The sequence below is a fragment of the Camellia sinensis genome, chromosome 1 (genome assembly GCF_055761805.1).
Source record: "Camellia sinensis isolate YWXY chromosome 1, ASM5576180v1, whole genome shotgun sequence".
Taxonomy (NCBI): Eukaryota; Viridiplantae; Streptophyta; class Magnoliopsida; order Ericales; family Theaceae; genus Camellia; species Camellia sinensis.
Genome location: NC_138961.1, coordinates 216,992,401 through 217,015,778, shown reverse-complemented (window position 1 = coordinate 217,015,778; position 23,378 = coordinate 216,992,401). Strand labels below are relative to the sequence as shown.

Sequence of the window (23,378 nt, the reverse complement as noted above, 5' to 3'; positions counted from 1 at the left end):
AAAGTAGAGAGAAAAGATAGTCTTTGACTTTTTAGTATAAATTGTTGACTTTTTTATTTTTTTAGTAATTTTTTGACTTTCAGGCTAAAACAGTTACTTGCCAAATGAGATAAATTTTGATTTATATAATTTAAAAACTTATAATTAAGGAAAAATTGGCCTAAGGTCCCTCCTTTACTTTTGATAGGGGGAGAGGTCCTTTATAATATGTTTTGATGGCTAAGATCCCTCAAATTTATTTTAGGTTATAAAGTACCTAAATTACCCTTCCTTTATAACATAAATTTGTTTGAATATTATATTGTTGACTTAACTGATAGATTTTGGAAACCGAATTTGAAGTGGAGATTTTGTCGGAGTTTTCGTCGGAGATTTCAATGGAGATTTTATGGTGGAGATTTCGTCGAAGATTTCAGTGGAGTTGACGAGAAAGATTGCTACGATCGTGTAGATTTCGTTGGAGATTTCGTCGGAGATTTCAGTGGTGTTACAGTGTGTTGATCGCGTAGATTTTCAGTGGAGTTGAATCAGGTTTGTTTTCGATGGAGATACCACATGCATTTTGATTTTTGTTTTGAATTTTTGTTTAGAGAGAGGGAAGCTTGATAGAGTTGATTTTTATTTTTGGAATTGATTTTTTATTATTTGTTTTTTAATCAATTTCAAAGAGTGTTGACAGTGTTTTGATCGCGTAGGTTTTTGAGTGGAGTTGAATTAGGTTTGTTTTCGATTTAGATTCCACATGGATTTTGATTTTTGTTTAGAGAGAGGCCAGCTTGATATAGTTGATTTTTATTTTTTGGAATTAATTTTTCATTCTTTGTTTTTTGATCAATTTCAAATAGTGTTGACAGTGTAGGTGATTTTGATGTTTAGAGTTCATTTTTTGGAGCTCTGTTTTTTATCAACATGCTGATCAATGATAAGTTTTGTTCTATGTTTTTTCAAACCAGAGAAATTTCATTTTCTGCACTTTTGTTTGTGCAGTCCAGAGGAAATTATAAGTGCATATGGATATATTATTAGAAGTTTGTAATGGAGATAGAATATGAGAAAGTGAATGTAAGTTCATAAATTTCTCTGGACTTGCATTTGTAGTTCAGAGAAAATTGTAAGTTTGTTACTCACTTTCAGTTTGTAGTTCAGGGAAAAGTATTTCTCTGGACTTGTATTCTATGTGATTTTTTTTCTATAATTGTGTTTAATAGTTAGCAGTAAATTTCTCTGTGATTCATTAAGTTTCTGTGATTTTGTTTTTTATCATCTTGAAGGTGAATATCAGTTTGTAGATGTCTTTGGACTTTTATTTTAAGTTCAGAGAAAATTATAATTTTTAGAAATTTCTCTAGACTTTTATGTTGTTCTTGTGAAGTGTTTCTATGTTAAACAAATTATTTTTGTTGTTTTTTGTTTCAGTTTCAATGGACAGTGCAGTGTTGTTGCTGTGCAAATATGGGAATGATACTATTGTCATTAATGTTTCATGCGAATTGAATTTTGAGGAATTGGTTGGCATTTTGTGTAAAACATGGGAGAATTTGAAACCTGAGACTATGTGTATTTCATATTCTATTTTGGGCCATCCGAATTGTATGGTTCGAAATAATATTGATTTTGTGAATATGTTGAGGGTTGTTTGTGCACGCGGTGTTGATATAGTTGATGTTTCAGTTAGTAGATGTAGTACTTCTGATGAAGAGGATGAAGTGGGGTCTAATTGGGTAGATGTTGTGGATGGTGAGTGTGATAGGCTGGTGGATGTTGAAAGGAATTCACTCTCTAAGTTTTGTTCTCACCAAGAAAATGTGTTATTGTCGGCTAGTTGGCGGAATAATATTACGAGTGTTGGACAAAAGTTTGAGGGTGGTGTGGTTGAGTTCCGTACTTTTTTATGCAAGTATGCTATTGAGGTTGGTTTTCAGTTTACGTATGTTAAAAATGACAAGGTGAGGGTTACGGCAGAATGTGCATATAAGGAATCAAGGGGATGTATGTGGCGTGTACATGCTTCTGTTGAAAAAACAAATGGGTTCTTCTACATAAGGACTTTGAACAATGAACATACGTGTGGTGTGGCGGTTCGTACGAGTAAACATTCGAGGATGACTTCCAGTTTAGTTTCTAGGCTAATACTTGAAGAGGTAAGTGCAAAACCTTTAACTCGTCCAGTGGATGTTGTGAAAGAAATGAAAGACAAGTATGGGGTCTCAATCAGTTATAACTGTGGTTGGTTGGGTGTTGAAAAAGCAAAATGTAGTACATATGGGGATTCTTGTTTGTCATTTGATCAATTACGGTGGTATTTTGATGAGGCATTGAAGAACAATCCAGGGAGTCGTTTTGAGTTAGATTTTGAAGATAACAAACGTTTCAAAAGAGTGTTTGTGGCTTTTCATGCATGCATTGCTGGTTTCAAATATTGTCGGTCATTGCTTTTTCTTGATGGAACATTTTTGAAAGGACGATACAAAGGAGTTATGCTTGCTGCAACGGGGAAAGATGGGAATGAAAGTAATTGTAAATATATCTAATTTTATCTAAGTAGGTGAATTTTCTATACATGTAGGAATTGAGTGAATGTTAATTTTCTCTGGTTTTGGTCACTGTGTGGATTTTCTATTGTTGTGGCCACTGTGAGAATTTTCACTGGATTTTGGTCAGTGTATGAATTTTCTCTGGATGTTGTCATTGTGTGAATTGTATCTGTAGGTGGTCACTAAGTGAATTTTCTCTGTATATTATGATTGTGTGAATTTTCTCTGTAGCTGGTCACTATGTCAATTTTCTCTGGATGTTGCCAATGTGTGAATTTTCTCTGGATGTTGGCAGTGTCAAACTTCTCTGGTTATTTATTGTTCTATTTTTCTCTGCATGTGTATATCTAATATGCTTGTTCCTATTTGTTTTGTAGGTTTTTTTCCTGTAGCTTTTGCTGTTGTTGATGCTGAGAATAAAGACAATTGGTGTTGGTTTCTTGAACATTTATATGGAGTATTAGGATCAGAAAGGGTGATAAGTTTCATATCAGATCGACATTGTGGAATTGTGGAGGGAATTGCTAGGTTTTTCCCTAACTGCTTTCATGGATTTTGTCTGGAACATCTAAAGAGAAATTTGAGGGATAAGTTGTCATGTGGAAACACAAATTTGGTTAGGTAGACGATTGTGTCCAAGTTTTCAGAATGTGCATATGCTCCAACAAAGGCATCATTTCATTTCAAGTTAAATGAATTAAAAAGTGAGGGAAGAGACATTGTGAGTGTTTTCTTGAGAAGTTTACCATATGAAAATTGGAGTGATGCATATTTTGCGAGGAAACGTTATGGTGAGATGTATTCAAATGTTGCTGAGTCATTCAATTCATGGATACGAGAAGCTCGGTACTTGCCAATAACAAATTTGGTGGACATGATACGGTTGCAAATCATGAATATGAGGTCTGATAGGAGGCTGCTCTCTAGTAAATGGAATAAAATTTTGTGTCCTCGTATGGATAGTGTGTTGGAGAAATCTTTTTTGGACGGGAGGACATGGAATGTGAGTTTATCATCTGATAATGTCTTTGAAGTGCATTGTTTTCCTTCGGTTATGGTTGATCTTGGGTTGAGAACTTGTTCATGTCGAAAATGGGAAATAAATGGGTATCCATGTCAACATGCTGTTGCTGCAATTTTTAGGAGTGGAAAGAATTTGAATTCATTTGTTGAACCATTTTTTCATGCTGATATGTATCGTCAAGCATACTCGTTTTCGATTGGCCCAGTTCCAACTGTTGAAAAACCTGTGTGTAGCATTGAAGATGCTATGATTTTACCTCCATTGAGCAAGAGACCTACTGGGAGGCTGAAGAAGAACAGAATTGCTTCTACTGGAGAGTTTAAAAGGGTGATTAAGTGTAGTCGTTGTGAGAGTATTGGTCACTATAATAAGAGGACATGCAAGGAACCTTTGTTAAATAGTTGAGGATTATACATTTTATCGATTGAATAATACATTTGATGATTACTTTGTTTATTTTGCTTTGTGAAATGTATTTTTTAGACAGTGTATATAATAATATCAATCAAATTTATCCAGAGAAATTTTCCAATATCAGTTAAAGTGTGTTTGTTGATATATACTATAGGCAGTGGGTTTGTAGTACCTGTCAAATTCATCCAGAGAAATTTTCCTATGGCAGAGAAAATTCTGTGTGTTGTGTTTTGAAGCTTCATATTCATCCACATAAATTTGACAATGGCAGACTAAAGTACTGTGTGGATTGTATTTTTTGAATTTGATAATTGTTTTGTACTAACACAGTGCATTAGAGATTGAATGATCATATAGGCACCTTCTTTGGCGAGATATGAGTTAAATTTATCTGTAAATTTTCGGTAGCTTCATATCAGTCATTTCAAGAAATGTGCAGACCAGACAGAGCATACAAAAAATTATTGTACAACCAAGAGACAAAATTAAGCTCTTTTGGAATTTCTCTGAGTTGAGAATTTCTCTGGACCAGGGAAGAATTTCTCTAAACTCACTTCAACTCAGAAATTTGTGTCAAAGCCAGAGAAATTTTCCTCACCAACTCGGAGAAATTCCTCCTCTCCAAATCACTCAACCCAGAGAAATTCATAACTCAAAAATTCCATCTTCTGTCAAATTCATCCAGAGAAATTTTCCACCATCAGAGAAAACTATATGGGCATTGTGTTTTGAAATTTGAAATTCATGCAATGAAATTTTCCAGTGGCAGATAAAATTACTGTGTGCTTTGTGTTTTGTTGAGTTTGATGATTGTTTTGTACCAACACAAAGTATTACAAATTACATGATCATATAGGCATCCCCTTGGGACGATACAAGTTAAATTTTTCTGTGAATTTCTGGTAGTTCATACCAGAGAAATTTCTGCAGACAATTTTCTCTGGCAGACAATTTTCTCTGTGAATGACAATAAAAAAAAAAATATATATATATATATATTTAACCATCGATAGGTATGAAATTTACATTAGTTGAAATAAAAAAAAAATGAAATTTAGATTAGTCAAGAAAGGATATATACATATATGTCAAGGATCATCATTCGTTCAATGTATCAACAAGAAAGGATATATACATATATGTGAGACAATTTTCTCTGTGTGGATATGTACATTGTCTTCCTTTCACTAGTTTCACTATTACATTTGTGGTTCTTCTGGAGGTATTTCAATTGGTTCAGTCCATGACCGGCCAACTTCGGTCACAAATCTCTCTATGAGTTCTGCCCTCAGCAACCTTATCTCTTGTGTGGACAATTTGGAGCTAATAGGTCCATGCTTGCTATATTGTTTCATTATATAGCAGACAAAGAGGCCACAATCCAGACTGCATACAAATTATAGGTATGGTTAGTTTTAAGTAACATGTAATTCAAATTATCTTATTTATAGATGTATGAAACTTACGAATCGCTTTCTTGTTGTGGAGCATTGTTGACATACTCAAAGTCGTAACTTGTGTTTTGTGAGTTTATTAATTTGAAAGAGGGTTGTGATTGAGCGTCTCTTTCAAGGCAAGCTTTCAAAAAATTCTCCACGTAATCTTGCTACAAAAAAATAATTTTTATATAACAGAGAAATTTACAGACAAGTCAATGGGATTCTATGAAAATTATCATCACATAAAGATGATGATGGATCAGAGAAATTTGCACTCGTTACCAATTGTTTTGCATCTTTGAAATATTTGTCTTCTGCATCATCCCTCCTTGGCCTCAGTGAGTTGTAGAACCTCTATAAATTGTCTTGTTTGTCCAGGACAAGCAAGGTCCAGTGATTTCCATGTGTGGACTTCTCATTACTTCCAGTATTTATTGGGAAATGGAGGAACCTATAGTTCCTCTATGCTGTTTCAATGTGCTTGTCAAATAAGGATACTCGAAAAGTTTGATTTTCTGTCATCTTGATGAAATTCTGTGCTCAGAGAAAATCAAAAAATGGTTTTGTTATGACTAGTGACACAACTGACTTCAAGAAGTATATTAAGAAGAGAAAGTAGAAAGTAAATTCCAAAGAAAATCAAATAAAATAGTAGTAACATACTAAGCACATGGATGTGAAAAAAAATGAGGTTGGTTGTTGTCTCTCTCTCATTTGGTCAGCCAAAAGGATCTTTCCATAGCCATCAATGACCTGAAAAATATGATTGATAATTGTAATATTGTTTTATAAAGGCTGATGGAACATTGCAGAGAAATTTTGATGAAAGGGAAAGACTTACATTGTTGGCAATTTCTTTTTGCTTTATTAGGTTTCCAATGTCTTCAAAGGTAATGAGATTCAACTCACTTGTCCAAATTAAAGCTCTACAAGATGACAAAGAAGGGATTGAATTGTTGTTAATGCAACATAAGTTTGTAATTTGTTGTTTGTTATGTTCTATTTTGTTTGTTGTACTTACTCAAGCCCAGAGACATTTGATATGTGCTGCAAGATGTCTTTTATATGATCTTTTATCAATCTTGAAATTGGAAGAGTTTGTGGAAAGACCCAAGATTTTCTGATGTTTATAGGTTGAGGCAAGATGTACGCATCAGCATCAAGCACTTCTTTGTCCTTCGTGCTTTGTTCAACTTGCTTTGCAGCTTGTTTTGAAGCTCTAGTCACTTTCGCAACTTTGGGATATTGGAATTCTGGATCATGCTGCTTTTCCTTCCTTTCTTTTGCCTTTAAATTTTTTATCATTGATGTCGGATCTTTTTTGACTGTAGACAGTGAAAATATTAGGAAAAGTGAAATTTCTCTGAAGCAACAGATGATATTTCAATATGCAAATTTATTTAATTCAATATTTTGCAGTTACCATAGAGTTTCTTCTTTTGTTTCGGTTGTTGTTTGTGTGGCATTTGTTGTTGTTGGGTTGTTGGTTGTTGTTCCACTTGCATTTCAACTATACACAGGGAAAATCAAACAAGCCCCAAAAATGGAATAAGAAAATATACAGAGAGATGAAATGAGCAGTAGAAATATAACTAATGTGTTCAGAGAGATGTAACTTCCAGAGAAAATTACCAATGACAGAGAAAATTATAATAAATAGAAATTTCTCTGAGTTATGTTGGCACAAGGACATAACTTTTTGTGGCTCAAGATTTTCACTGACCTTGTGGTTGAAGTTGTGTTGGTGTTCGGTATGGTTGTGTTGCTAGTTGGACAAATAGTTCTTGAACTTGTTCATGCAATTTAGCATTTTCAGTTTCAAGCTCCGAATTTGAACACCTCAACTGTTGAATTGTTTTTGTATTGTCTGCTTTTTCAACCTCCAACATCCTTAGTTTCATTCGGAGTGTGCTTTCTTTTTCTTGAAGTTCTGAGTTATGTGATGTCAGGATTCTTATTGAAATATCCTTTTCAGCAAGTAATTCAATCCAATTTCTGTCTTCTTCTTTTCTAGATTGAGACAGTGCCTTCAGTCTTTGACGTAGATCAGCAATTTGGGCATCCTTTGATTCCTCAAATTCTTTAGACTGATGCATTGTTGAGCCACAAATGCTATCATGTTGTTGGTCCATCGGCTCATTATTTTCTTCTTCATCACTTTCATCCTTGTTCTCTTCTTGTTGTTCATCTTCTTCTTCATCTTCTTGTTCACTGTCTTCTTCTTTCTGTTCTTTTTGTTCTTTGTCTTCTGGTTCTATTTCTTCACTTTCTTCACTGGTTTGTTCTTCTGTGCTGCTTGCTTGATGTTCTTGTCCATTGCTGGCTTCATATTCTTCTGTGTTGCCTTCTGCTTGTTCATTCCCTCCATCTTCAGATGGATCTTGTAATGTCTCCTTGAATATGACAATTGCCTTTTTTAATTCTTTCTTCGTCTTTTTGCCAAGACAGAACTCCTCTGATGGGTTTTTGACTAGCTGCTTGTTATCAATCTGTAACAGGAGACTCTTTTATCACAGAAATGTTACAAAATTCACTGAGAGAAAAAATTCAAATAAGGAAAATAAAATTCATCTAAATGATACTAATGGGAAACAAACTTCAGAGAAAATTGTATGGGCCAGACAAAATTAGAGACATGGAGTTAATTTTATGGGGCAGAGAAAATTATGAAACAAGCAACATAATTTAGATATCAGAGAAAATCAATCAAGGCATATAAGTTAATGTTGTACTATAATTGTGTCGGAGAAATTTGAATTCCAGTGAAAATTCATTAGAAGGGTAGAAATAAACAGTGTTTATCAAAGATGCAAGGCACATAAGTTATGGGCAGAGAAAATTACACACAACGAGATAAAATTTGATGGGCCAGAGAAAATTATGAAACAACCAACATAATTCAGATATTAGAGAAAATCAATCAGGGCATATAAGTTAATGTGTTACAATTGTGGTCAGAGAAATTTGGATGGCAGAGAAAATTGATTACAATGGCAGAAATAGACCAGTGGTAAGCAAAGAAGAAAACATAAATTGATATTTCAGAGAAAATTAATCTTAATCAATCAATGCACAAGGAGGGAAACAAAGCAGTGGTTAGAGAAATTTTGGATTTTCACTGAGATTTCAGTAGCAATAGGAATCTAACCTGTCGAGGTGCAAGAGAGTGGACTGGTGTCTTCTGCAGCTGTTTCGTCAAGGTTTGCAGGTTCTACTTGGCACATCTTGGGAAGTCAGTTGTGTTACTGTCTTCCGAGTCAATGATAGTTGCATGTTCACATAGCCAATACTGTGATGAAAATGAAAGTAAATAAAATTTTGTAAACGCACAAATTTGTAAGTATGATAACTGCAAATTTGAATGGATATTATACTTACCAGCAATGCAATGACACACCCCGTAACTTTTTCTGGAGTTTTGTGCAATGCCATGATAGAATCAATCAATGTTGATGTGATTGCTTCCGGCCAATCATACTGTTTCATTGATTCAAGAGGTTCCACATACTTTATAAAAACCCAACCTATTGAATTCCCACTTGTTGCAAAAAATAGGGTGAGACACAAGTACAATGTAACAATGATTGCTACATCTTTGAAGTCAGTTGGTTGCTTGCCTTTCATTGCTTTGACCAAGGCATTTTTAAGAACAGGACCAGTGAGCCTTGTGTCCTTTTGGAATCTTCTCCTGAGGAATGCAGATTTTGGCTTTTTAGAGTATCTTAATGACATGGCTCCTTTACCTCCTTCCAAACCAAAAATCAAGGTCATGTCATTTGTTGTAAAGGTCAGGTTCTTCTTCCCAACTGTGAATGCTTTTGTTTTTTCATTGTAACATTGGATTATGGCAACTACGTCATCATCGGATTTCCTAGATTTCTTTGGATCCATCCTTCCAGTGGTTAGAGCTTGGATCAAATACCAGAATGGGGTCTTTTGAAGCTCTAGAAGATGTTTTGAACTGAATTTAAGTGTTTGAAAGAAGGAGACGACAGATGAGAGGTTGGATCGGAATTGAATGCTGTAGTGAACTCTCTTTCTGTGGAGTTTAACAGGTTTTTTCCCCCTTGAGCTTGAGTCTTTTGAAGTTGGGGTACTCATCTGGATGCTAGTTGCTTCATCAGCTTGGACTTGTGTGTTTTGGGAAGGAGTTTGTGGTGTTTTAGTGCTGGTTTTTGATCTTAGATGATAAGAGGACTGAGAGAGTTGTTCTTTCTTGCTTGGTGTTTTGCTGCTGGTTTTTGATCCTAGTCCATAAGAAGACTGAGAGAGTTTCTATTTTTTGCTTGGTGTTTCCGGTGCTTCGTTGCTTTTACGTTTTGCCATTTCTAGACAATGATTAAAACATAGAGATGTCAACATTAAATCCTAGAGAAAAATGGACATGTCAGAGAAAATTACAGATAAGGGAGAACATTACAAAAAAGAGAAAATTGGAGATGCCAGAGAAAATTACAGATAAGGGGAAATTACAGAAAATTTGACATGCCAGAGAAAATTGGACATTAAAAATTAAATGTCAGAGAAAATCAACACAGCATCATAAACATGGGAGAGAAATTTTCAATAATTGTTTAAATTACATATAGAAGTAAACATACCAGAGAAAATGAATGATAGAAAAAAGTAAACATAGCAAGCGAAAGAAAATTTCCATTCCACAATTAGCAAAAAGATAAAATAAGCAAAGTAATGTAAACATGCCACTGAGAATTACACCATATTGAAATAAAAAATTGAACAAAATAAACATACCAGAGAAAAATGCACATTCTGGAGAAAATTACACATTCTTGAGGGAATTTCCATTCCAGAGAAAATTTCAATTCATAATATTAAAATGCAAGAGAAATTTACATACACAACCAGAGAAAATTAACCATGATAGAGACACTCAAGGGAGGAAAGTGGTGCGATGTGGTCAGAGAAAATTATAAATACCAGAGAAACTTAGACGGGCAAGAGTGTAATAGACATTGCAGAGAAATATACATATTCCAGAGAAATTTACAAAGCAGAGAAATTCATAGACAAAATGACAGAAACATGTTCAGGAATAAGATCAAAATTCAGAGAAATAACTTTTTCTCAAAGTACACATGGCAGAGAAAATTCAAAGAAGAAACATTCATTCCAGTCCATAATATTAAAATTCCAGAGAAAATTAAAAATGACAAAGACACAAGGGAGGAAAGTGATGTGATGTGGTCAGAGAAAATTATAAATACCACCCTGTGACAGAGGCAAGAAAGCAATAGACATTGGAACCCTAATTAAAAATACCAGAGAAACTTAAGACATTGGAACCAAAAAATTCCAATTAAAAATACATATTCAAGAATACATATTACAGAAACACAAAATAAACATGTCAGAGAAAATTGAAAGAAGAAACGTACATTAATCAAAAATCAGAGAAATTCAAATGCTAGAGAAATTTACAGATAAAATCACACAAACATGTTGAAGAATAAGTTCAAAATACACAGAAATAACTTTTTCCAAATTCAGGTAGCTTTTTATTACGCAATTGAAACCCTAATTTATGGAAGGTTATAATAAAATGCTATTAACTGTGTTTCCAGAGAAAATCTAGTTGTATTGTAGAAAAACTGACCAGAGTTAGGATGATACTTGAATGACGAGCTGATATGGCCCGAGATGAAGATGCGACGTGACGAAGATGGACTGAGATGATGATGAGCAGTGAAAACGAAGCTTTAACCTAGGTCAGAGAAATTTGTGAGGAAGGAATGAGAATGATTTTTGGAGAAGATAACGAAGCTCTAATGTCGATGGTGCAGATGATGTTGAAACCCTAATTCTGCTGTTCTCCTGTTCGTGAAGATGCTGGATGTTTGAAATGTAACTCAGACGTCGGAATGAGTTTGTTTCTGTGTTGATTTTGACAAGGGTATTTTGGTCCACAAAATAATTAAAAACGCGCGCCAAGTTGTTTCAGGGACGTGATGCATCACTATCTTTTTGGGTGTCCTTTATCCTCTAAATTGTTATTATTAGGGACCTTAAAAAAAATCTCCCTATAATTAATATTTGATGAATTGAGTATATAATTTGATATAGGTCAATAATAAAAGATGTAATAAACCCTAGAATTTATTATTTTATTTTTCAAAACCATGGAGGTCGGTGTAATTTACGCTTTGCCCAAATGCTAATCATAATTTTGGAGGCAAGTGGTCTTAATTTTTGGAGGCAAGTGGTCTTAATTTTGGAAGGTGACGCCGGTTACGAGAGAGAGAGAGAGAGAGAGAGAGAGGGGGAGAGTAGGGGGGCCTCCGACTCTGTAGAATCGTAGCCCACTTTTTCCGGCCGTTTTCTCATAAATAGAGGAGCCTTTCTCCACTTTCTCTCTCTAGACGTCGGAGCTCAGACACATGATCCTGCTCTAGCATCTCATCTCTTTCGAGCTTTCGGTGACTGCGACAAAATGACCAACATCACTTCTGTCGAATTGAATTATCTCGTCTTTCGTTACCTACAAGAATCTGGTCTCTCTCTCTCTCTCTCTCTCTCTCTCTCTCTCTGTTGTATATTTAGGGTTTATGTGGAATTTTAATATTCGTCGTATTTGCGGCAATTAGGGTATCTGAGTTTGCGTTTTGTGCGTTTTTGGTTTAGGGTTTGGTTGAGGATATGGAAATTTAACATATTGGGAATAAATTCATGAAGTAAGTGCGTGTAGATCTGTGGAGATTTATGGCCTTTAGTGTTGATGACAACTTAGTTTACCGTAGATTGTGGAAGAAACTGGTAGGGTTTGCTTCTTCTAACTGCTAATATTCAAGATTCCAATTTTATTTTATTTTTTTTTTATTAATAAGAATGCCGAGGGCGTTTCCGCAGCAGAGGTTTGGAAGGATTATTAGTAATTTTGTATAGCAAATTCACCTCGAGGGAAGGTGTTTCAATTTGGGTGATGTTGTGGAATTTGTTGAGGATATCTCCAAATGGACTTTTTTTTGGTTTAAAAAAAAAGAAAAGAAACTTCATATGAAGGCACTGCGATTCTTGTGAGTTTTGGTGGGGGGTTGTTCTTTTAGTAACTTCCGTAGTCTTTTGGCTAGAAGGTTAGCTTCCTTAGAAACAGCAATGAAAGAGAGATCCGGGTGTTTAGCTCTATCCTTAAGACTTTTGACAATGTGTACTTGTCCATTTGACTCTTGTATATTTATTATGTTTACTTTAATTCACGGTAGGTTTACTATTGAAATGAGCCCTGTTTGCTTCTAAAAGATTTAGTTAGACAAACCAACCTTTTACTTAATAGTTAATAGTTTGAGGATCCAAGGAGGCAAGAGAGGAAATTTTTGGATGGCTGTACGTTAAATTTTCCTTCTAAATTCTAGGGGAAGAGTAGCATTTGATGTTTGATGTGTTTTTTATTATACACATTTGCAGGTTTTACACATTCAGCTTTTGCTTTGGGATATGAGGCAGGTATTAACAAATGCCCTATTGATGGAAATTTAGTTCCACCTGGAGCTCTTATCACATTTGTGCAGAAAGGACTTCAGTATCTAGAGATGGAAGCAAACTTGAGTAATGTTGCCATACTTCATTCTGTTGCATAACTATAATCATATCTACTTCCAATCAGTTTATGTTATTCTATTTTATTTTTAAATACTTTGTGTACTTATGTTTGTCAATTCTTATTTCAAGCTTGCCAGAGCGAGACAGATATGGATGAAGATTTTTCATTTTTACAACCTTTGGATCTCATTACAAAGGATGTCTATGCTCTGCAACAAATGATAAAGGACAAAAAGAAAAGTCAACAGAAGGATATGGATAAAGAATTTGACAGGGAACATGATGAAGGTGAACGTAAGCATGTAAGAGAGAGGGAAAAGCATGATAGGGAGAAAGAACGAGAAAAGGACAAAGAGAGAACAGAGAAGGATAAGGAGAAAAAGAAGCAGCATGAAGATCACACTTTGAGAGAAATGGTTACAGATCAAGAAGATAAGGTTGATGTAATAAAACAAGAAGAGAATGGAATTTCTGGAGGTAAATCTATTTAGTTATTTTCACCTTTGCTTTTCAACTCTTTTTTTTTTTAGTATATAGTTGACATTTTGATGAATGCTTTGCATTTAAAGTAAGAAGGGTACTAGAGTACACATCTTTCTAAAGGCTGTGGGCCACTACCAACCAATATTGTCCTGGGACACTTCAGTTTGGTAACAATTGTTTTTCATATCATGGTTTTGAAAACCAAACTGGACTGACTAGTCCAATTGGTTGAACTGGCAATCGGGCTTGGTTCTAGTCCTGTCAACCCATCTAAACCGTTTTAGATTAATAACCACCTTATTTTGGGTAAACCATTTGAACTGGTGGTTGGACCGGTAGCCTGTCCAAACTGGATCCAATTCAACTGGACCAGATATCAAGGCGCAGCCTGCTTAAACTATGTTGGGGAAGGCGTTTGAACCCATAACCAATCATAGGATGACAACATCTGCTACAACTGATCAGCGCGTTTGCAAACTTTTAAGTCGTATATTTTATTTATTCAATGCTTGTTGAAACTAGTTTCTGCAAGAAACCAATTAAAAATAATTTTAAGTAAATATATTTGTTTAAATATAAACGAGACATCAAATTAATTTTGAGGAAATTTTAGGTTTTTGTAAGTAATTGTTTGTGTAATTTTAATACCTATATTTATACATATACATATATATATATATATATATATATATAAATTTTAACATATATATGTCATAATTATGATGTCATGATTCAATTTTGGTTGACCCGACGGTTGAACTAGTGATCCTTAACCTAATAATTCCTTTTATTGTTTGGTCAATGGTCCAGGTTTCAAAACGTTGTTCCAGTTTGTTAATGTGTTGCTGTTTGTGCTTAACCACTATGTTTTAGGTTCAATTATTCACATTGCTAATGGAACGAGAGAGGCTATGAATCTTTAGAGATCATTAGATGAGATAACAACTTTAGAAGCACAAATATGGGCCTGGAAATGGACACAAATACGATATGGATACATTCATTTTGTCAAACCAATGAGAGTTAGCCACTTGTTCGTAGTTGAACTAGCCTTTTTCCATCACCTTCTATGAGGGAGACTTCCGTGCAACGTTGATCATCATCTTCATTCCTCGGCTCTCTCCATTCCACTGATAAGGGTTTCTCTCTACCGCCTTCCTCTCTTTCGCTAAGGTTGCATTAATTTCTGTCCTATGCTTCTGGCGAATCATTAAGTGTCCATTATCTTCTTAGAAGGCCATTAGTGACCACCTCACTAGCCATTACCCACTATAACCATATCTCCGAATGGTTATTTGCTTTGCTTCTCTTGATGTTCCAAGGAACTAAAGGCGTCCCTTGGATGTTCCTTGTTATAAATGTGCCTTGCCTTTTACTAATAAGGAGTGTTTCCATTGATTCATTTCGGGAAAAGATAGGAATATACATATTGATACCATGCAAGACTGATAAAAAGAAATTTTTGAATGAAAGAATCTAACACTTTCTAGAGGTCCAATCCATGCTAGTTTTGCTTTGGGAGGAACTCCAATGTTTGTTATTCACTGAAGACATCAATGGTTGAGCTTTTTTTTAGGGTTTTCAGTTGATAGGATCATTTTAAATAACCGGAAGGTAATGCTTCATGTGTCCTCTAGTTGGAACTTGGAAATTGCTGCAATTGGTTACATTTTTTAAGCAACTACAAAGCTGAAGACTATTACTTGGTCATCTATTTATGCACTCGGTTTAGCTTATCACTATTTGGTTGTTTACTGTTAGAATCTAGTATATATATATATATATATATATATCATTCTGTACTTTAAGAGCTTGGTTTTGAGAACTCCATCCTCGGTCATTAATTTAAGATTTGTATGAACATGTTTCAAAAATTATACTCTCTCTCTCTCTCTCTCTCTCTCTCTCTGAGTCTATTTACATCTTCCACTTAAATGTAAATTCTTCTAGTTCTTCATATTTTTAATGATAGGGTCCGAGCCAATGGATATCTCTACCGCTTCAACTTCTCGAGCTTGTGAAATTCCTAGTTCTGATGTGATCATTCTAGAAGGACATACTTCTGAGGTTTGGGCATGTTCATCCATTTGTTTTAGTTCATTTTTCTGTGTACTCTGCAGTAATATATGCCCATTTCCCATTCTTCCTTGTAGGTTTGTGCTTGTGCATGGAGTCCAGCAGGTTCACTTCTTGCATCAGGGTTAGTTCTAATGAGAAACGATTTGATAGGGATGGTGTCTGTTTGTGTCTACATCTCCGTGTTATAAAGTATTTTTTTTGTGTCCATTTTGGCCACTTGTTTGGAATATATTTTTTAATTCCACAATTGCAATCATTAGATTTAGATGTTTCTACTAGATAAACTAGAGTCTTTGAACTCGTGGACCAGAATAATGGGATTTTTTGGAGAGTAAAATAATTGCAGAAACATTTGTATTTATGACATCATTGTCCTACTACCAATCTTTGTAATTGTTTATTACTATGGTGCTGCCGGCATATCTACGATGATGATGGTCTGTCATTAATTTTTTGTTTGAACTTCACACTTTTTTTGTTTGCTTATAGGTCTGGAGATTCAACAGCTCGGATATGGACAATTGCGGAAGGGGCCAGTAGATCTAGTTTGCAAAATGGACCTTCGAATGTGCTGGTGCTGAAGCATGTAAAGGGCAAAACAAATGAGAAAAGCAAAGATGTGACAACTCTTGATTGGAATGTTGGTGTTGCAACTATATTTTACATTCTTGATGTCTTTTCTAGATATTCTTCATCTTATTATCCTACCTTGCATTTAGCGATTCTATCAAATTTGTTTCAAGATTTTGTGAATGTTATGGATGTTGCTTTTCTATATTCTTCTTAGTAGAGATTAGATCAAGTAATTTGTTTTTCCCTCCCTTATCATCTCCCCCTACCGAAGCTTGCACAACACAGAACTACTGGAGCTCTACCTCATTCTACAACACAACCCTCCACAAACCCCTCACCCTTTTGAACAATGAAACCTAATCATCGATCTCTCCTAACGCCTCAATGAGGTCAACAATCTACGATGATGACTGCATGCTCCACCATACCTCACCGGAGTTTAATCAAGGAGTTTAGATGAAGGTGTACTCTAACCAAGGGCCATGATAAATCTGATTTATTTTAACCCCTGAACTCCTCTATACTAGAATGGTAACTTTTGCTATTAACCAAACTAACTAATTGCCTTAGTCTTGACTACTTCGGAGTTGTGATATATATGATAACAATGATAATATGACAATATAGTACTCATCAGGGAAATAAATTGATGCTATTGATAAAGTATATATATTTTTTTGCATTTAAAAAAATGCAAATTGTGAATATGTACTGTAGTATGCACTCAAATGAGGTAGTCTTTGGATGTCATTAATGGTTCCTTTTGCTCTTTCTTAGGTTGTCAGTTTGTTTTTCATAAATACTTGATTATATTTGTCTCTTTTTTTTTTTTTTGGTAGGGAGACGGGACATTGCTTGCAACGGGCTCGTACGATGGGCAAGCTAGAATTTGGAGTTCTAATGGTAAAGCCATTTTAGCTGGTTTATTTTACAATCTTTTCATCCCCTGATTTAAAGCCTTGAGCAAATTGTAAAAGATGCAATATCTATATGTTGTTTGCATCAAGCCATTGTCGTAGCCCTTAATGTGAGAAGACTTGACAAATGAGAACAGGAGATAACAAATAGTGAACATTTTTGTTATTTAGGTTTGATTATAAGGATAGTAAGGTTTAAGATGATATGAGTAGATTGGCGCAAGTGGAGGAGTGTCTGACATTTTATGTGATTGACAAATACCAACAAAATTGAAAAGAAAAATTTATAGAATAACTGTAAGACTAGGGATGTTCTACGGGACAAAGTGTTGGGCAACTAAGAAACATCTGTATAAAATGAGTGTAGATAAGATTAGAATGTTTAAATGGATGTGTGGTAAGACTAGAAAAGATAGAATTAGAAGTGAATATATGCATGAAATGGTAGGAGTCAATAGATAAATTAAGAGAGAACACGTAAAGGTGATTTGGTCATGTACAATGAAGACCTATAGATGTAACAATAAGGAAAAGTGATAGGATCACCATAAATGGAGATGCTATGGGGAGGGGAAGACCTAGGTTGACTTGGGATGAGGTAGTGAAAAATGATAGGAATTTATTTAATTTAACTGAGCATATAACCCATGATAGAGCTGAATGGAGAAAAAAGATTTATGTAACTGACTCCATTTGGTTGGGACGCAAGGCTTAATTTGGTTTGGTTTGGGTTGGTTGGTATGCATATGAGATGCTCATTTTCATTTGTAATTCTTGCCTTATCCTATTGACTGAAATCACAAATTTGTAATGTAACCTCTATACTGGTCTTTACTTTTGAGAACTTTCACATTTTTGTAATGGTTTGTATCTGTCCAGGTGAACTAAAGAGTATTTTAAGCAAACACAAGGGACCTGTATTCTCTTTAAAGTGGAACAAAAAGGGGGATTATATTCTCACTGGAAGCTGTGACAAAACAGCTATTGTGTGGGATGTCAAGGCCGAGGAATGCAAACAACATTTTGAATTTCATTCAGGTGCTAGATTGTTGACCAAATGTTTCTTTGTTAAGAAATCATCTATGGTTGGACTAAACACTCTACACCTCATTTACAGGCCCAACACTTGATGTTGATTGGCGAAACAATGTTTCATTTGCAACAAGCTCCACAGATTCTACGATTTATGTTTGCAAGGTTGGAGAGAAACTCCCCGTCAAAACTTTTTCTGGGCATCAGGTTTGTACTTGCAATGCTGGTCATTACTGCAAATCAAATAAACTGGTCTTTGTTCTCAACATGCTACTCAAACTACAAATCTCTCCTGATGTGAACTAATGGATGAGTTGTGAATATTGAAAAAGGTCCTAGATGGGGGGTTGGGGTTGGGGGGTGACTATGACCAACCTTTATTTAAATCAACTTCTAATCCAATTTTAAACCTTCTAGGATTTAAAGCTTAGTTTTGCCTCAAGTTCAGGATCTCCTACCCCTGTTGCATTGCTGGTCAACCAGCTTGATATCTGGTCGACCAACCTGATTCTTAGTGAACCAGGTTTGTAGATTGCCCAAATTCTCTAGTTGATAATGATGTCTTAACATTACTCAATAGTTTAATTGATTGTTCCTTACAATGTTAATCTAACTTATCAAATCAAAACATGACAATCAACCGACTATTCATCACATACATTCGAAACATATATGATAGGTTTTCTAGACTTAATCCAAAACCAGCCACCGCCAAATTCACAAACCTCCTACACTCAAACTAAGAAGCTCACCAAAAGCTTCTTAGATTGTCTCTATATGAAGTATAGGTGTGTGTAAGGTGGAATAGTGTATACTGTACACAAACAAGAATGTATGACATTGGGATGAATAAATATACCTTCAAGATGAGAACTTCCAAGTGTCCCAAGGAGCAAGCTCTCCACCGATGGTGTAATTGAAGGTTTCGCAAGCTTACATTCACTCACTTAAGGTGGAAAACCGTGAAGAGATATGGTCTAGACTCCACACAAACAAGAATGTTTAAGGTGGAATAGTGTATGCTGTACACAAACTAGAATTTATAACATTAGGATGAGTAAATAAACCTTCAAGATGTGAACCTCCATCATGTGCCCCAAGGAGCAAGCTCTCCACCGATGGCGTAATGAAGATTTCTCAAGTTTGTACTCACTCACCTAATTGTGAAGAGATATGGTCTAGACTCTAGAATGTATAAAGATCCTTTAGCTCTCAAATAGCTTGTCTCTCATCAAGTATACCAAGTGGGGGTCATTTGGTATTTATTGTTTTCCCATTTAACGGCTAGCATAACGGTTGGTTTCTTAAAATTGCTGAAAATGGGCTGCCGCATAGTGAGCCTTGGTCTGCCTGTAGCTTTTGTTGGCCCATGTGTGGGTTAGGTATATACATATACCCTAAGTTGGAGCCTATCTGGTCAAGCACCCTATGTGATTGCTTGCCAGTGACCTAAAGTACCTTAGTTGACCAACCTCTAAAGCTAGTCAGCGAAGATGACCTAATAATTTCAATCTCCATTCTTCAAGGTCTTCTCAGTTCTAGTGGTAACGATGGTCTCCCATAGTGTCTTTCATGCTGATGAAGCTCTCCCATGGGCTCTTTAGATTCCAAGGCTCCAGCGATTTATCCAATGGGCTGTTTAGATTTATCTAATGCCATGAAGTTTCCAACATAATGCTAATCCTAGCACTAGCAAGTATTCGTGACCTTGTATTGTTAGTCAAAATTGCATTGCTATATCAGCTAGCCTGGCACTCAGTTTAATTAAGTGATGGATTCTCAACTCAAAAAGCCTTAATATCATGCAGTGTTGCACTCAGGTTAGTTAAGTTGAGGATTCTCAACATTGATCTCAACTACTTAGGGTTAGCTACCCAGCTATATTGTCAGTGAAACAGAGAATATTTTACCCATTGTTTTGCTTAAATTATTGTTTGTGTTTCCAAATTGGCTGTAGTGGTGGTAGAAGGATAAAATCTGAATTGATTTCAAGCATTATATCTTATATGAAAAACAAGATGTTGATACTTTACAAGAAGTTTTATTTTGTGATACTTATAGTTGATCATTGGCCTTCATTTAATTTCAGGGCGAAGTTAACTGTGTCAAATGGGACCCTACAGGTTCATTGCTGGCCTCTTGCTCTGATGACATTACTGCAAAGGTGATTGATATTATCCTTTTTCTTAATGTTTTTCTTTTTCTTGAAGAGCCATGACATCCTTGCTAATGCCTACTTCACTTGATATGTTTGCTCATCAGTAATATCCTGTTCTACTTTATTGATTTTACGTTGTATAAGTTCTTAGCCAATCCGGCTTGTATATTCATTTCTTTTTCATTGTTGTTTCTTTGCTTTCTAGAAGCAGTAAATCCTATGGTTTTTAACTGATTTGAAATAATGATGCAGATATGGAGTATCAATCAGGACAAATATGTTCATAATTTAAGGGACCATGCTAAGGTATGGCTGAGCTCTCCTGCCACCCCATATTGATTTATTTACCTACTTAATTTTGGTGGTGTTACAAATGTAAATTATATTTCAGGAGATATATACTATTAGATGGAGTCCCACTGGACCTGGCACTAACAACCCTAACCAGCAGTTACTCTTGGCAAGGTATGCTGCGTCCTAAAAGTTATTACAGTTGCTTATCTTATTTATTTGATTTTTTTTTTCATTCCCCTCCCTAATATCCTCCTACACAACATTTATTCTTGAAGTTGTACTTTTAACATCATTTTTTTTATTATTAAGTTGTAGTTTGTCATCTTATGATTAATGAAATGGTCTTTATCCTCTTAGACAGGCACAACCCTTGTACAATCAAGAAAAACTAGAAAAGAAAATACGAAAAACATGTAGGTACAAAGGATAAAACCGACACCCATTTCAAGAAACCAATCTTATTTATTAAAAAAGAATTCAGCCTTGCACCAATTTCACAATAGGTGTCTTATCAGCTAATAACATTGATTTCCACTTTTCTCTCCCAGCTTTACCATTAGCTACAACCACACTTCCATTATCATCATTGTGATTGTTTGTTTCATTATTTCATGATGTGTACAGTTCTTGTATTGGATTAAGGAAAATTTTATGGGCTTCTAATGACTGCTCCAGTTTTTATTTTATAATCTCTGTATTGATTATTTATTTTGCTTACTTGGCCATTTGGCGGAACAATTGGTTTTTCAATTCAGTATTGAGCCACTCCTGTGTTGGGGCTAAGAGAGGACTTGTATTGACAAAATGTTATTATGGTCTAAATGCTTACTTTTGAGAACACTATTTGCCTTGTCTTGTAATGATTTTGGCCTTTGGCCTTTTCTACAGTGCATCATTTGACTCAACAGTGAAGCTATGGGATGTTGAGCTAGGAAGACTTATTTGCAGCTTGAATGGCCACAGGTACCGGATTTTATATGGATTTTTCGTGTTTTATGTTATAGAAAGAGTGCAACAATGTCCAATAAGATCCATGATTAACAAATTGGTGTCTTGGTCACATTCATGGTGGTTGAATAAGCCAATGTTCTGGTTTCAACTGGAGTAGATAGCAATATTGACATGATTGTTAATTTGGTTGTGATGAGATTAGAGTCTCTAACTTCTATGTTCTGAATTGTAAGGAAATTCATCTTGCATTATTGTTTTATTTTTTTTCTTATTGGTCATTATAGTGTAATGAGACATACTAAAATATCGTTACTGGTGTAATATTTTTTTATAGTCTTAATTCAGGCTAAAATGAGCAGAATTTGTTTATTTGAAGTATAGATTCTTCTTTTTTGGCTCAAATTTGAAGTATAGCCTTTAGAGTTTTTTGTAATGCCAAATTGCCATTACTAGTGACGAAATCTGATAATGCCAATATGACAGAAATCCAATAATGCCGTTATTGGAACGACGAAACATCCCAAGCCAACTGATGCTTTTGGTTTGAACATTTTGAATTCAATTGAACTGTGCATTCAATATTTAATTTGTTTGTAGGTTCTGTAATTTTTGTTGAAAGTCATTTATCCAAAATCCTATGAGATTTACAGTGATTGTTTATGAATAATGAATTCCATGTTTTAATTCAAAGGTTCATACCTTAAGCAGTGGTCAATGTGACTATTTCTACTTGTGGTTGAACATTCTTTATGTTACTTCTCTCACACGTGCGCGCGCACACACACTGCTGTTTGAAGGAAATAATAACTATCATTCTGTACTTATGTGTATTTCAATTCAATTGCCAGGGATCCTGTGTACTCCGTCGCTTTTAGCCCTAATGGTGAGTATTTAGCAAGTGGATCTCTGGATAGATCATTGCACATTTGGTCTTTAAAAGAAGGCAAGATCGCGAAAACCTATACTGGCAATGGGGGTATATTTGAAGTCTGCTGGAATAAGGAAGGTGACAAGATAGCTGCTTGTTTTGCTGACAACACGGTTTGTGTCTTGGATTTTAGAATGTAGGTAGGGGCTTAGAAATGTCTTTGCCACATTGGAGCTGGGGGTTACTCTTTTTGTGCTGTTCCATCAAACCAATTACTTGATCTTAGGAATCCAGCATTAGAGAGAGAGAGAGAGAGAGAGAGAGAGATTAATGGGGTAGGTAATTAGTTATCTTGGGAGCCTTGCATTTTCACTGTAAATGAAGGCATTAGCTGCTAATTTGGTTAATGTTGTAACATTGTAGTTTGTTGTTCTAACTTAAATGATAGTCAAGCTGCTGTTTTGAAGGAGTTAGTTTTTTTTTTTTTTTTTTTGGGAGGAAACTGAAGGAGTTAGTTGGGTAGTTAATTATGTACAGATACTTGAAAGGCACTTAAATGACTCTTTGTTGATTACATTCATATTCATATTCATATTTATTAATGAATGTGTCTGTCTTTCTTTCTTTTTGTCCTAACAATTGATTTTTATTTTTCCTACACAAATTCATGTTTCAAGTATGACCTTAAGATGGCTGCTTTGGTAATTATTATTGTTGTTGTTATAGTAGTAATCTGTCTTTGGAAGTTTGATATCTTACTACTGTTTAGTTTTTGTTTAAGGATTGAAAATATAATTTATATATCTAGCTTATTCTTATGGGTACGAGGAAGGAAGTCGCTAAGTACTGGAGCAGGTAAGCAGGTGAATTCGTAACGGATGACAACTGGTTACAAATAAGTATTAATGAATCTTTTTTCTTTTTTTTTTTTTTTTTTTTTTTTTTTTTTTTTTTTTTTTTTTTGTCTTTCCTCACCTTTGGCACAACTTATACTCCCAACTGAGCATATGTGATGGTTGGAGAGGTGTCACTAACCTTCAAGTCATTGGCACTCC

The 23,378-nt window shown here is 35.0% G+C and overlaps 3 protein-coding genes across 4 annotated transcripts; 2 read left to right on the top strand and 1 right to left on the bottom strand.

Moving 5' to 3' along the window:
- Positions 1–202: 202 nt before the first annotated feature.
- LOC145822491 (uncharacterized) lies at positions 203–2,531 on the top strand. The gene is made up of 2 exons (XM_082919591.1): positions 203–531; positions 1,417–2,531. Exon 2 carries the CDS (start codon positions 1,422–1,424, stop codon positions 2,529–2,531), a length of 1,110 nt encoding a protein of 369 aa, XP_082775717.1. The 5' UTR covers positions 203–531; positions 1,417–1,421.
- Positions 2,532–8,559: 6,028 nt separating this feature from the next.
- Positions 8,560–9,739, bottom strand: LOC145802435 (uncharacterized). Its single transcript, XM_082895150.1, has 2 exons — positions 8,790–9,739; positions 8,560–8,700 (listed from the first exon to the last, which is right to left on the bottom strand). The coding sequence occupies exons 1-2, from the start codon at positions 9,510–9,512 to the stop codon at positions 8,623–8,625; spliced, it is 801 nt and encodes a 266-aa protein (XP_082751276.1). The 5' UTR covers positions 9,513–9,739; the 3' UTR covers positions 8,560–8,622.
- Positions 9,740–11,494: 1,755 nt separating this feature from the next.
- On the top strand, positions 11,495–22,959 carry LOC114314776 (WD40 repeat-containing protein HOS15). 2 transcript variants are annotated; one of them, XM_082895146.1, is made up of 15 exons: positions 11,593–11,923; positions 12,054–12,185; positions 12,834–12,974; positions 13,098–13,445; positions 15,424–15,518; positions 15,605–15,651; positions 16,020–16,170; positions 16,943–17,006; positions 17,900–18,058; positions 18,138–18,259; positions 20,142–20,216; positions 20,463–20,516; positions 20,602–20,675; positions 21,393–21,467; positions 22,304–22,959. In XM_082895146.1, the coding sequence occupies exons 3-15, from the start codon at positions 12,959–12,961 to the stop codon at positions 22,521–22,523; spliced, it is 1,500 nt and encodes a 499-aa protein (XP_082751272.1). In that variant the 5' UTR covers positions 11,593–11,923; positions 12,054–12,185; positions 12,834–12,958; the 3' UTR covers positions 22,524–22,959. The 2 variants fall into 2 exon arrangements, with proteins under 2 accessions (XP_028117060.2, XP_082751272.1); XM_028261259.2 differs by lacking the exon at positions 12,054–12,185 and having other exon boundaries at positions 11,495–11,923.
- The last annotated feature ends 419 nt before the right edge of the window (positions 22,960–23,378 follow it).

Excerpts from the sequence above, each read along its gene's own strand:
- LOC145802435 (XM_082895150.1), bottom strand. The coding sequence starts at position 9,512 with ATGAGTACCCCAACTTCAAAAGACTCAAGCTCAAGGGGGAAAAAACCT. Across the intron at positions 8,701-8,789 it reads GGTGTGTCATTGCATTGCTG|TATTGGCTATGTGAACATGC; the intron begins GTAAGTATAATA and ends TTTTCATCACAG.
- LOC145822491 (XM_082919591.1), top strand. The coding sequence starts at position 1,422 with ATGGACAGTGCAGTGTTGTTGCTGTGCAAATATGGGAATGATACTATT.
- LOC114314776 (XM_028261259.2), top strand. The coding sequence starts at position 11,863 with ATGACCAACATCACTTCTGTCGAATTGAATTATCTCGTCTTTCGTTAC. Across the intron at positions 15,652-16,019 it reads GGTTCACTTCTTGCATCAGG|GTCTGGAGATTCAACAGCTC; the intron begins GTTAGTTCTAAT and ends GTTTGCTTATAG. Across the intron at positions 21,468-22,303 it reads TGCAGCTTGAATGGCCACAG|GGATCCTGTGTACTCCGTCG; the intron begins GTACCGGATTTT and ends TTCAATTGCCAG.